This window comes from Pristiophorus japonicus, chromosome 5 (genome assembly GCF_044704955.1).
Source record: "Pristiophorus japonicus isolate sPriJap1 chromosome 5, sPriJap1.hap1, whole genome shotgun sequence".
Taxonomy (NCBI): Eukaryota; Metazoa; Chordata; class Chondrichthyes; family Pristiophoridae; genus Pristiophorus; species Pristiophorus japonicus.
In genome coordinates this window covers 215,292,711-215,305,285 of record NC_091981.1, presented here as the reverse complement: position 1 = coordinate 215,305,285, position 12,575 = coordinate 215,292,711, and the positions used below count along the sequence as shown (strand labels likewise).

Below are 12,575 nucleotides of genomic sequence, written 5' to 3'. Positions count from 1 at the left end.
TTGGTGGAGGTTGAGAGTAGGGGTGAGAGGAAGAGGAGGCAGTTGCACGGATGGTTTTAATCATATTATATGGGCATATTTGTCCCAAATGCTGGTTGATTGTCCTATGATTCATAGTGTTTGTGTGCTTTTTTTGGTAAAGCATGGTAATTTGTCTGAGATTAGGGTTCTTGACAATTGTAACTGCAAATTGGTTTAATAAAGGTTCTATTTGCTTCACTATCAAACATTATTTGTTTTTATTGATGACACCCAGCTCTACCTCACCGCCACTTCTCTCGACCCCTCCATGAACTCTAAATTGTCAGACTACTTGTCCAGCATCCAGTTCTGGATGAGCAGAAATTTTCTCCAATTGAATATTAGGAAGATCGAAGCCATTGTTTTCGGTCCCTGCCACAACTCCATTCCCTAGCTACTGACTTCATCCCTCTTCCCAACTTCTGTCTGAGGCTGAACCAGACTGTTCGCAACCTTGGTGTCATATTTGACCCTGAAATGATCTTACGACTACATATCCACAGCATAACTATGACCGGCTATTTCCACCTCCGTAATATCGCCCGTCTCCTCCCTTGTCTCAGCTCATCCGCTGCTGAAGCCCTCATCCATGCCTTTGTTACCTCTAGACTTGACTATTCCAATACACTCCTGGCTGGCCTCCCACATTCGACCCTACCTAAACTTGAGGTCATCCAAAACTCGGCTATCCATGTCCTAACTTGCACCAAGTCCCACTCACCCATTACCACTGTGCTCGCTGACCTACATTGGCTTCCAGTTAAGCAATGCCTCGATTTCAAAATTCTCATCCTTATTTTCAAATCCCTCCATGGCCTCGCCCCTCCCTATCTCTGTAATCTCCACCAGCCCCACAACCACCGAGATGTCTGCGCTCCTCTAATTCTTCCCTCTTGAGCATCCCTGATTATAATCGTTCAACCATTGATGGCCGTGCCTTCTGTTGCCTAGGCCCCAAGCTCTCAAACTCCCTGCCTAAACCTCTCCGTCTCTTTACCTCACTTTCCTCCTGCAAAATGCTCCTTAAAACCTACCTCTGATCAAGCTTTTGGTCACTTGCCCTAATTTCTACTTGTGCAGTATGGTGTCAATTTTTAATCTCATAATACCCTGTACTCCTGTGAAGCGCCTTGGGACGTTTCACTACATTAAAGACATGATATAAGGACAAGTTGTTTTACACATCCATATCTTTTTTTAAGTTCAAATGAGTCTGGAGTGATTGTTGGTAATCAGAACATATTGATCTTTTTGGGATAACTGATATTATTTAAATAAATGGCCATAAAGATCATAATTCATTGAAGACCTAGTATCTTTCTTATTGTTATATATGTGGACTTGTATTTACTCTGTACAGCCACCAGAGGGCTCATCCCCTGGAGTCCTAAGAGATCCCATAATCCCTTGGGAGCACAGGTATTTAAGGAGGCTTCACAGGTTGGAGAGATCTTCTTTGAATGGTTGCTGGGGTATGGAGTCAAGTGCTTCTTCGTTCACTGTTGAAGGTCGATTAAGAAGATTACTGAAGTGTTTTCTCCACCTCTCATTTATGCTACTCCTGTCTTTGATCAAAGTGCTGCCATCTGCTGAAAGGAGTGGAGGAGTGCTGGGTTTTGATGGTCCATAGACTGACTTGATGGCGCTGAAGAACATATTTGTATTGTGAGTTTCAGCATAATGTTCCACTTCCTCTGCTTTCGTCTGCCACCATTTATCTTGCATCTGGCGAAGGTCTCTTTGTGCTTTGCTCGGCATGTGTCTGCAGCGGTCCCTCTTGGAAATTGAGGAAGGGTCATTTTGCCATTCTAGGTATGCTTTTTTTCTTTTTATCCAGCGTCTTGCAGATCTGTGTTTTCATCGAACCAGTCTTGGTGTATCTTTTTAAGTCCAAGAGTTGTCTTTGCTGAGTCTGTCTCCATCTGTTTGAGCTTTGTCCATTTCTGTGTGGTGTTGCCGATGAGCGGTCCATGAGACATCAGCCTGTTATCGAGGTCATCGTGGAACTGCTCACGGTAGCACTGATGGTTCAGCCTAGCTGTGTTAAAGGAACTTCTGCTCGGTTTTGGACGCTTGCGCTGAAGTGGAGCAATGTACAGTTAGAGAGTGGATCTGACTGGACGGTGATCTGTCCAGCATTCTGCTCCCCGCATGGCTCTTGTGATTTTTACATCCTTGATGTCTCGCCTTCTTACAATGACATGGTCTTATCATGTGCCATTGCTTAGACCTGGGGTGCATCCAAGTTGTTTTGTACTTGTCGGCCTGCCTGAATAGAGTATTTGTGATAGTCAAGTTGTTCTCCGCGCACATAATCAAGAGGAGGAGGCCATTACTGTTTAATTTTCCTGTGCCGTGCTGTCCAATGACTCCCTTCCAGTGCTTGCTGTCTTTTCCAACTCTCGTTGAAATCACCCAGGATGATCAACTTGTCCCCAGCAGGTGTGGTCCTGACCAGTCTGTCTAGATCTTCATAGAACCTCTCTTTCATCTCATCGGGGCTTGGAAGGGTGGGTGCATAAGCCCTGCCGAAATCTACAAGGCAGTCGGCCCAGCAACACTCTAGGCCTTTTATGACATAATAACTAGCATCTGGGAAGATGAAGACATGCCACAGGACTTCCGTGACGCTATGATAGTTTCCCTTTACAAGAACAAGGACAACAAAGCAGACTGTGGCAACTACAGGGGAATATCGCTTCTGTCCATTGCTGGGAAGATCATTGTCCGCATAGTATTGAACAGACTCATAGCTAGTGTCTCAGAAGTAAATCTTCCAGAAACACAATGTGGCTTTTGACCTGGTAGGAGCGCAGCGGACATGATCTTTGCACTCAGACAAGTGCAGGAGAAGTGCATTGAGCAGAATGTGGACCTGTACGCTGTATTTATTAACCTCACCAAGGCCTTTGATACTGTCAACAGAGCAGCGCTGTGGTCAATCTTGACGAAACTTGGGTGCCCAAGAAGTTTGTCCACATCATTGAGCTGTTGCATGATAACATGAAGTGAAGTGCTCTCAGATGGCACAACCACGGCCCCATTTGCTAGCTCAAATGGAGTGAAACAAGGTTGTGTACTCGCTCCAGTTCTGTTCAACCTATTCCTTACCTGCGTCTTGAACTATTCCATAAAAGACTTGGAGTTTGGGGTCTACCTGAAATATCGATTAGATGGTTCACTGTTCGACCTCCGCCGCCATTCTGCAAAGACCAAAGTATGGAAACGACTCATCCTAAAGGCACTCTTTGCTGACTACTGCGCCCTTATGGCACACAAGGAGAGTGACCTACAATTCATACTCAGCAAATTTGCTGAGGCAACAGAATTGTTTGGCCTAACCATCAGCTTTAGTAAAACGAGGTTCTCTATCAGCCTGCCCCTGGCACCACAGCACCTGCTCCCACTGCTTCATCGGCAGTATGCAACTAAAGTCAGTGGACAGCTTCAAGTGCCTTGGCAGCACCATATCAAGTGATGGTTCCTTGGACAAGGAGATTGATACAAGGATCTGTAAAGCCAGCCAGGCACTTGGTCGCTTGCGCACTAAGGTGTTGAGTCACCACCACATCCGACTGTCAACTAAACTGTTGGTGTATAGAGCAGTTGTTTTCTCATCTCTCCTTTGTGGATGTGAGACCTGGGCACCCTACAGGCGTCACATCAAAAAGTTGGAAGCTTTCCATATGTGCAGTCTCAGATCGATACTCCACATACGCTGGCAAGACCGTGTGTCAAACTTTGAGGTTCTGGAGAGAGCACAATCAACTAGCATCAAGGTGATGATCATGCGAGCCCAGTTCCGGTGGGCTGGACATGTCATCCGCGTGGATGAGTTAAGGATCCCTCATCAGCTCTGTGAAGGTCAAAGACACCAGGGGCGCCCCCACAAGCACTACAAAGATTACATCAAGGCTAACCTCCAGTACTGTGGCGTCTGACCAAAGGACCTCGAGAATACAGCAGCTAATAAAATCCAGTGGCGAACCCTCATGAGGACTGCCTGCCAGACCTTCGAAGAAAGCCGATGTCAACGTCTGCAGGACACTCGAAATAGATGACATCAGGTGGCAGTACTGTCAGCATCAGGCACATCAAACTTCCCTTGTCCGGCGTGCAAGAGACTATGTGCATCCAGAATTGGCCTATACAGCCACTTGAAGACACATGCCATTGATGATTAGCACATCAGCGTCTTTGTTGCATACGACAGACAACCAAGACAGGCTGGAGAGGCACTCTGGAGACATGCAATAAAAGACTACGGTCATACTTTACTTTGAGCTCAGTGTTCAGTCTGACTCTTTCTCCATACACAAGTTATAGAATTTATTGGTGGCCATAGCTGGTATTGAATCTGATGTATCAAGTGGTCACTACAAAATGCCAATTGTTCCTTTGAGTGTGACCAGTGCAATAATTAGCTTCCCAGTGCTTCAATTTCCAAAGCCATCTGCTACATTGTAGCTTCCCTTTGTTGGCTCCTATTCTACATTGATACTTGCTGTTTATGGACATTATTCCAATTTCCATTCTGAAGATCCTGAAATTTTGCAGCTGTGAATTACAGTAAATGGATGATATCTTCTCGAAGCAGGGAGGAGCAAATCATTGAAAAATAGTCTTCTTTGATTTGGAAGAAACTTGGTCTTGATTATACCACCTACTTAATGGATGACGGTATGAGTAAGATTTTTTTCTGTGATGCAGTTAGTGTTGTTTAAAAATTCTTAAATTTATTGCGTTAGCAGCTTTAATAGATCATACTGGAAAGAACTTTAAGCTACCCGTTTTACATACAATTAAATTACTTAAACATACAGTATTGAGAACTTGCAAATGTACAACTTAGGAGCAATAAAGAATACAATTCAAGCTAATTTAACTGGTTAAGCCAAAAATAAAGTTACCCTGTGTTGAATACTTTGTCTACTATAAGAACAGAAGCTGCTTATAAAGCGTGTTTAGCATCAAAAAACATCCTGAGGCCTAATGAGATAAAAATGAAGGCCGAGGTAGATTCTTGGAGGCACTGGTGCAGGGATGAGAAGAGAAGCTATTGCTGCCGATTATTTGGCTATAATTGGGTAGATAAGACTGGAACCAAATGAGGTCAGTCCCCTGAGCTGGAAAACGAAAAAGAGGCATTGAAGGAGGATGGTGTGGTTGACTGTCAAGGCTCCAGAAAGGTTGAGAGGGTCAAGGAAGGATAATGCATCATGGTCACAGTCACAGAGGATACAATTTGTGACCTTGATTAAGGTCATTTAGTAGTGTAGCAGTGGTAGAAACCTGATTGGAGAGATTCTAGCATGGAGTTTCAGGAAAGATGGGCACTGATTTGGGAGGCGACAGTATGATCAAGGACTTTGGAGAGGAAAAGAAGGGGAGTTTGGAGGTGGGCAGTAGTTTAACAAAGACTGAGGAGAGGAATGATAAGAGCAGTTTTGAAAGGACAGGGAGGCAACTATTTACAATGTTAGCTAGTATGGGGACCAGGAAAACTGAATGGTGTGGAAAAGGTTCATCTGGAAGAGTACTTCAAATTGTGTAGGACACAGGGTCACTAGTTTAAACTCTTAAAACAACAACTTGCATTTATATAGCATCTTTAATGAAGTAAATTGTCAAAAGGCAATTCACATTGGGTGTTATCAGACAAAATTTGATATCCAGCCGGATAGAGATATTAGGACTGATGACCAAAAGCTTGGTTGAAGAGGTAGGTTTTAAGTAGCGACTTAGAGGAAGAGAGTGATAGAGAGGTGCAGGGAGGGAATGCCAAGGCTTGGGCCTTAAGCAGCTGAATGGTGGAACAATTGAGGCATTGCAGGACCGGGAGTCAATGTACGTCAGTAAGCACAAGGGTGATGGATTAGCTCAAGTTTAGAGGGTGCAAGGTGGGAGGCTGGACAGGAGAGCATTGGAATAGTCAAATTTGGAGGCAACAAATGGCATAGATGAGGTGGTGGGGAGGTAAAGTTGGGTGTTGTCTGCACACGTGGAATCTAACGTTCTGTCGCTGAGGGGTAGCATGTCAATTAGAAATAAGGGCCAAGGATAGATCCTTGGGGGATTCCAGAGGTAATGGTGCGGGAGCAGAAAGAGAAAGAAATTTAGGACTGATATCGGAAGTGTTTTTTTCTATATAGTAATCAGTACATGGAATGTACTCTTAGATGGAGTAGTGAAGGCCTTTCCTGGAATCTTTTAAATCTGCAGTTGAGGGACTTTAGGGGGTTATTCTGTATGGATGAAATAAGATGGGGCTAAATGGCCGCCTCATCCATTGTGATCTTGTTATTGTTGATGTAAATGCAATTTTCAACAAGGTAAACAAAACCTACTGGAGATAGATAAAGGCAACTTCTTGTAAATGTGTTGAGTATGCTTCCTTGATGGCTCAGCTGAGTATGGTCATCAATAGCTGAACCACACAGACCAGAAATATCCCATGCAACGTATTACCTAGCTGAAGGCTTCTTCATTCATTATATGCTCACTCACTTTTGGCTTGGTCTAGTTTTCTTATTTCGAGTGGGTCTAATGGGCAAAAAAATAATGGACGACGCATGTATATTTAAATATTTGTGAAACTGTAAACTTTTAAATGAGCAGGTGTACTTAATTACAAATCATTAAACCTTTTGTCACAGCTCTGCGAAGCTGCTATTTTAACTAATCTTTTTAAGGCTTTATAAGAAAACAGTCATGGTTTAAATTGAAGTAATTTTTTCGAGGGAACCTGATCCCTTTCAGATTTTATGGATCTGTCACTCCTAATTAAAAGTTAACTGCATACTGCAGGGTCTGGAGTGCATGGTGGACATCGGAAGTGTCCTTTGCTTTTTAATAGTTTTGTTCTTTTAGTTGTGCCCCTTTTAAAAGGGCACCGCTTTTTTGATTGACACTGGGGGAACCCCGGATACATGAAAAACTAGTCAATTCATCTGATACAGAACTCTTTGCTCAGCCCTTGATTCCAAGAATCATAAAAATTTACAGCAAATTTTGTATCCACACCGGCCGACAAAGAGCTATCCAGCCTAATCCCACTTTCCAGCTCTTGGTCCGTAGGTTACGGCACTTCAGGTGCATATCCAAGTACTTTTTTTTAAGATGAAATAATTGTTTTCTTATTTACACTGTTCCTTTTAAAGTCTGAAAAAGATTAGTTAAAACAGTAGCTTATTAGAGCTGTGACCAAAGGCTTAATGATTTGTAATTAAGTATGCCTGCTCATTTAAAACAGTTTAACAGTCTGCCTCTACCACCCTTTCAGGCAGGGAGTTCCATACCCCCACCACCCTCTGGGTGAAAAAATTTCCCCTCAAATCCCTTCTAAATCTCCTACCAATTACTTTAAATATATGCCCCTGGATGTTGACCCCTCTGCTAAGAATATAAGAACATAAGAAATAGGAGCAGGAGAAGGCCATACGGCCCCTCAAGCCTGCTCCGCCATTTAATACGATCATGGCTGATCCGATCATGGACTCAGGTCCACTCCCCTGCCCGCTCTCCATAACCCCTTATTCCCTTACCATTTAAGAAACTTGTCTATTTCTGTCTTAGATTTATTCAATGTCCCAGCTTCCACAGCTCTCTGAGGCAGTGAATTCTACTGATCCACAACCCTCAGAGAAGAAATTTCTCCTCCTCTCAGTTTTAAATGGGCGGCCCCTTATTCTAAGATTATGCCCTCTAGTTCTAGTCTCCCCTATCAGCGGAAACATCCTCTGCATCCACCTTGTCAAGCCCCCTCATAATCTTACACGTTTCGATAAGATCACCTCTCATTCTTTTGAATTCCAATGAGTAGAGGCCCAACCTACTCAACCTTTCCTCAGAAGTCAAACCCCCTCAACCTAGTGAACCTTCTCTGAACTGCCTCCAAAGCAAGTATATCCTTTTGTAAATATGGAAACCAAAACTGCACGCAGTATTCCAGGTGTGGCCTCACCAATACTCTGTACAACTGTAGCAAGACTTCCCTGCTTTTATACTCCATCCCCTTTGCAATAAAGGCCAAGATACCATTGGCCTTCCTGATCACTTGCTGTACCTGCATACTAACCTTTGGTGTTTCATGCACAAGTACCCCCGGGTCCCGCTGTACTGCAGCACTTTGCAATCTTTCTCCATTTAAATAATAACTTGCTCTTTGATTTTTTTTTTCTGACAAAGTGCATGACCTCACATTTTCCAACATTATACTCCATCTGCCAAATTTTTGCCCACTCACCTAGCCTGTCTATGTCCTTTTGCAGATTGTGTGTCCTCCTCACACATTGCTTTTCCTCCCATCTTTGTATCGTCGGCAAACTTGGCTACGTTACACTCAGTCCCTTCCTCCAAGTCGTTAATATAGATTGTAAATAGTTGGGGTCCCAGCACTGATGCCTGTGGCACCCCACTAGTTACTGATTGCCAACCCGGGAATGAACCATTTATCCCGACTCTCTGTTTTCTGTACGTTAGCCAATCCTCTATCCATGCTAATATATTACCTCCAACCCCGTGAACTTTTATCCTGTGCAGTAACCTTTTATGTGGCACCTTGTCAAATGCCTCCTGGAAGTCCAAATACACCACATCCACTGGTTCCCCTTTATGTAAATAGAGGAAGAGAGAAATAGCCCTAATGCTCTTTCTATTGACATTGTGAGTTATCACAGCTCTTTACCAAAGCTTCAAATACAGCAGCTGAGAAATAACCTAAGAATCGGCGATTACTTTGAAGCTTTAATGAGGTGAATTTTTTTTCCCCCCAGGCTAATTGTCATGTGAAACTTTCTATCCCTGCACGATACTATGTACAGTAATGATTATACAGCTGTAGCTACATATTTTATACCATACAGCATAAAAGTGGGTTTAACAAAAACTATTCTGATATTAGATTTGGTAACAGGAATGATGTGGTGCAGGTGATCATTTTCTTAGCTTTTAAAATCGGTTCTCTTCTGCCAAACAGAATCTTCCTTTTTAACAAAGATGGGAATCCAAACAAGCGGAATGTACATAATGAGACTGCTTTGCATTTGTTGTGCATGGGACCGCATATCATGCTACCTGAAGCAGCTTTGCAGCCCCGCCTTGCACGGCCCAATGAAGATGATGGCAAGAGAGCTGAATGTCTACAGTTGATTCTTAAGTGGAAGGGTGCAAGGCTGGATCAAGGTGAATTCGAGAAAGCTGAAAGCAATGCCATTGATAACAAAAAGAGCACACCTTTGCACTATGCTGCTGCCTCAGGGATGAAAACATGTGTAGAGGTAATTGCATTCTCGCTGCTATATGGTTTAGATATTTTGTCATGTTTGGATACCAATAATAGTTATACACATTATGTAAAGCAGATAGCCAGGAGGTTAAATGGATATTCTAGAATGATGTATGCTAATTTGTTTTCCTATTTTGAGATGGTCAGATCAGTCAAATAAACCCTTATTTTCATTTTCAAATTCAACATATTTATAAAAACATGGCATTGGAAAATTTGCAGAAAACCATACTATCTCAAATGTGTGTCCACATTTTACATTTACAATTTTGTGACGATAAATTTATTTTATTTAACATGATACAGTTTAAAAGTTTTGCAGATTAATTTATATAAAACATAACCAATACTACAGTGCATTTAAACACCAAAAGGTGGCACAAAAGTGTAGGGGTAACATAGATTCAATTCTCTCACTTTTTATAGAGTAGTGATCTTAGCCATGCTACTGCCAGGTGGTGGCAAGCAAATGGCAGATGCCTGCATGTGGAAAGAACAACAAATCTCAGAGACTGACCACAGGGCTACAGCACAGCTGCAGGGCTTTCAGCAAAGACCGAAGAGTACTTTGCCAGCAACAAAGGGTATGTGGCCTGCTGAAACCAGCTTGAGTGAGGGGTAAAGAATAACCACTTAGTGTACCTTTGAAAAACAAAATTAGTTTGAAATTAATGTGGTTTCAACAAGATATGCAAGCATAACTGAAGCTTTTTTCATTTGCAGTGTGCTGTAAAATCGGGTGACCACCTTTTCATCTGTTTCAGTAGCATTGAGTGCCCCAATGACTTTATCTGAAGTTTATTTTAATACATTATTGGAATGCAGTGTCTGTTGCAGGGCATGTCTTGAAAAGGCAAAAGTTCGGGCTTACAGTTTTTTAAAAACTGCAAAAGCGGGAGTTTCTGAATTTTAAATTGAACTACTGCTAAAGAAAAATGATTAAAAATGAAAAGTTCGGAGTATTTTGGAAAACCAAGTATTTATTCTTTGGTGATGTACCTAATATTTTGTATTGTCCATCCATATTCCTTAATCGGGATAATGGCATGTTGTAGTGCCCAAAAATCTTTTAGCTCAAACACTTGTCAGATGTTGAATATATATATTTTTTTCCTGATCTCTGTTTTGAAATCATGTAGATTATCTTATTCTGCACTACATGTATGGATAAAGCATTTTTTTTTAAACTGGCAACAATGCTGGTGAAAAATTTATGGTATCACATGGTCATTGAGTAAAGAACATATTTCACAACTGACCTGGCCAGACTCCAGTGACTAAGCCATTGATACATTATGTAGGGCACAAATTGAATCGTTTTTTGTAGTTACTAAGTACATTGTGAACTTTTGTGAAAGAATTGGAAAATATTGACACTGTCATTCTATCTGCTATGGTGAATTTTTATGCTCATTGAGGTGAAGGGTGCTTATGCAGGAGAAAGGAACTTTATTTGCGATTTTTTTTTTCTCTTTAAATCGTACTAAAGTCAGTAATCATTCTGGTGAATAAAATATTTCACAACTGACCTGGCCTTATACCTCAAGACAAATAAGCAATAGTATTAGCTGCTAACAGCTCCAGGTTCGGTATAACATGACCAGATGCAGAGTAGAGCTCACTCTATGGGCCCAAGTTTCGGATCTGGTGAAAACGGCGCACCTCCGAGACTTACGTGACCTGCCTGGGCTCGAAGGTGCGCCGGAATATTCTGCAGCAATTCTCCGGTCCTCCTGGACCGTGGCGCAGCGTGGTGTGGCGTGGCGCAGCGTAGTCTGCCTGGGGAGGAGACTGCCTGCAGGGGGGAGGGGCTAGGGATCATGCCGCCTTCTCAGAGCCGGCAGCGTTGCGCATGCGCGCTGGAGCATGCGCGCCTATGCAATGGCTCGGGAGAGCGTGGATACCGGGGGGGTGGGGGGCGTGGCAACAGGGATGGAGGGGGGAGCGTGGCATGGGTTGGGGGGGCCACTCAATGATCGAAGGGCTGGAGGAGAGAGCAGGGGTGCCTCCTTCCAGCCTCTCCCCCGCACCCCCGACACGCGCGCGCCCACCCCCCGACGCGCGTGCGCGCGGCCCCCCCTCCCCCCCAGGCACGCATACGCGAGCGAGCACACCCCACCCCACCCCCACCCCGCACCCCTCAGCCCTCACTGTCAGATACAGAGAGAGAGACACACTACAGAGAGAGACACCTTCCCTTCACATAAAGGTAGGACTTCTATCTTTTATTGATTGATTACTTATTACTTTGGTCTTGGTGCTTTAGGTGCAGGGTTCCTTCTATTTTTTATTAATTAATTGCTTATTACTTTTTGTGCTTCATTTAGTGCTTGGTGCTTTAAATGTACTGCTTTGTTTAGTGCTTAGTGCTTTAAATGTACTTTGATTCTTTAATGTTGTGAAGGTGTTCATGGAAAATCCTCTAACTTCCCTTACCCCCCTGCTGTTGTGATGTTGATGTGTCCTTTGTGTTTAATGCTTCCCACACGCCGTCTCTGGCTGTGCCTGCACTAAACTTAACTCTAGGTAAGGTTTTTCAGAACTTACAAAAGTGGACACTTACTCCATCCTAAGTTAGTTTGTAGTAAGTTTTCACTGCCGAAACTTGCAAAACAGGCCTGAGTGGCTGGACACACCCCCTTTTGAAAAAAAAGTACCTTACCTAAAGCCAACCTAAACTAACTCACTAGAACTGGAGCAAACTAATATCCGAGAATTGCAATTTCTAACATACTCCAAACTAAACTAGTTGCTCCAAAAAACTAGGAGCAGCTCCAAAAAACTAGGAGCAACTCCACCCGAAACTTGGGCCCAATATCACTGTCTTGACCACAACCAATAAAAACACCAATGTGGTATTTTCATTTCCCGCATTAGACGTGCTTATAGACTTTTCTAAAAATTCAGTGTTACATTGAAGGAGGCTGAGACTGTTCAAACTCTGTTTATTTAAGCCCTTTAGAGCCAGCAGAGAGAACAGTCTAGGGTGGCTTTGAACCCATGTTCAAGAGATGAAAGAAGCTTGTGCTAATCACTATCCACTAATCTCTATTTGATTCCTTAAAGGCCATATTGACATAAATGTACTGCAATATATTAGGAAGATGAAATATATAAATAACAACTTTTAACTCCTGCTTCACAGCATTTTCTGTTTGACTGTTGCATGGACATGTGTTGTATTTGGGGATTACATAGGTTATAATAGAAATGACACTACAGAAGCAAGCTGTTAAGCCCAACCAGTCCTCTTGGTATTTATCCTCCA

The 12,575-nt window shown here is 42.9% G+C and overlaps 1 protein-coding gene across 9 annotated transcripts in view; it reads left to right on the top strand.

The window, feature by feature from the left end:
• ankib1a (ankyrin repeat and IBR domain containing 1a) overlaps positions 1–12,575 on the top strand; it is a 154,670-nt gene that overhangs the window by 45,280 nt on the left and 96,815 nt on the right. For 8 of the 9 annotated variants that reach the window (XM_070881307.1, XM_070881308.1, XM_070881301.1 and 5 more), the window contains one exon: positions 8,999–9,299. In XM_070881307.1, coding sequence (XP_070737408.1) covers positions 8,999–9,299 — 301 coding nt within the window. Of the gene's footprint in view, positions 1–8,998; positions 9,300–9,733; positions 9,892–12,575 lie in introns of those variants that run through there. The other variant, XM_070881310.1, reaches the window with a different exon arrangement.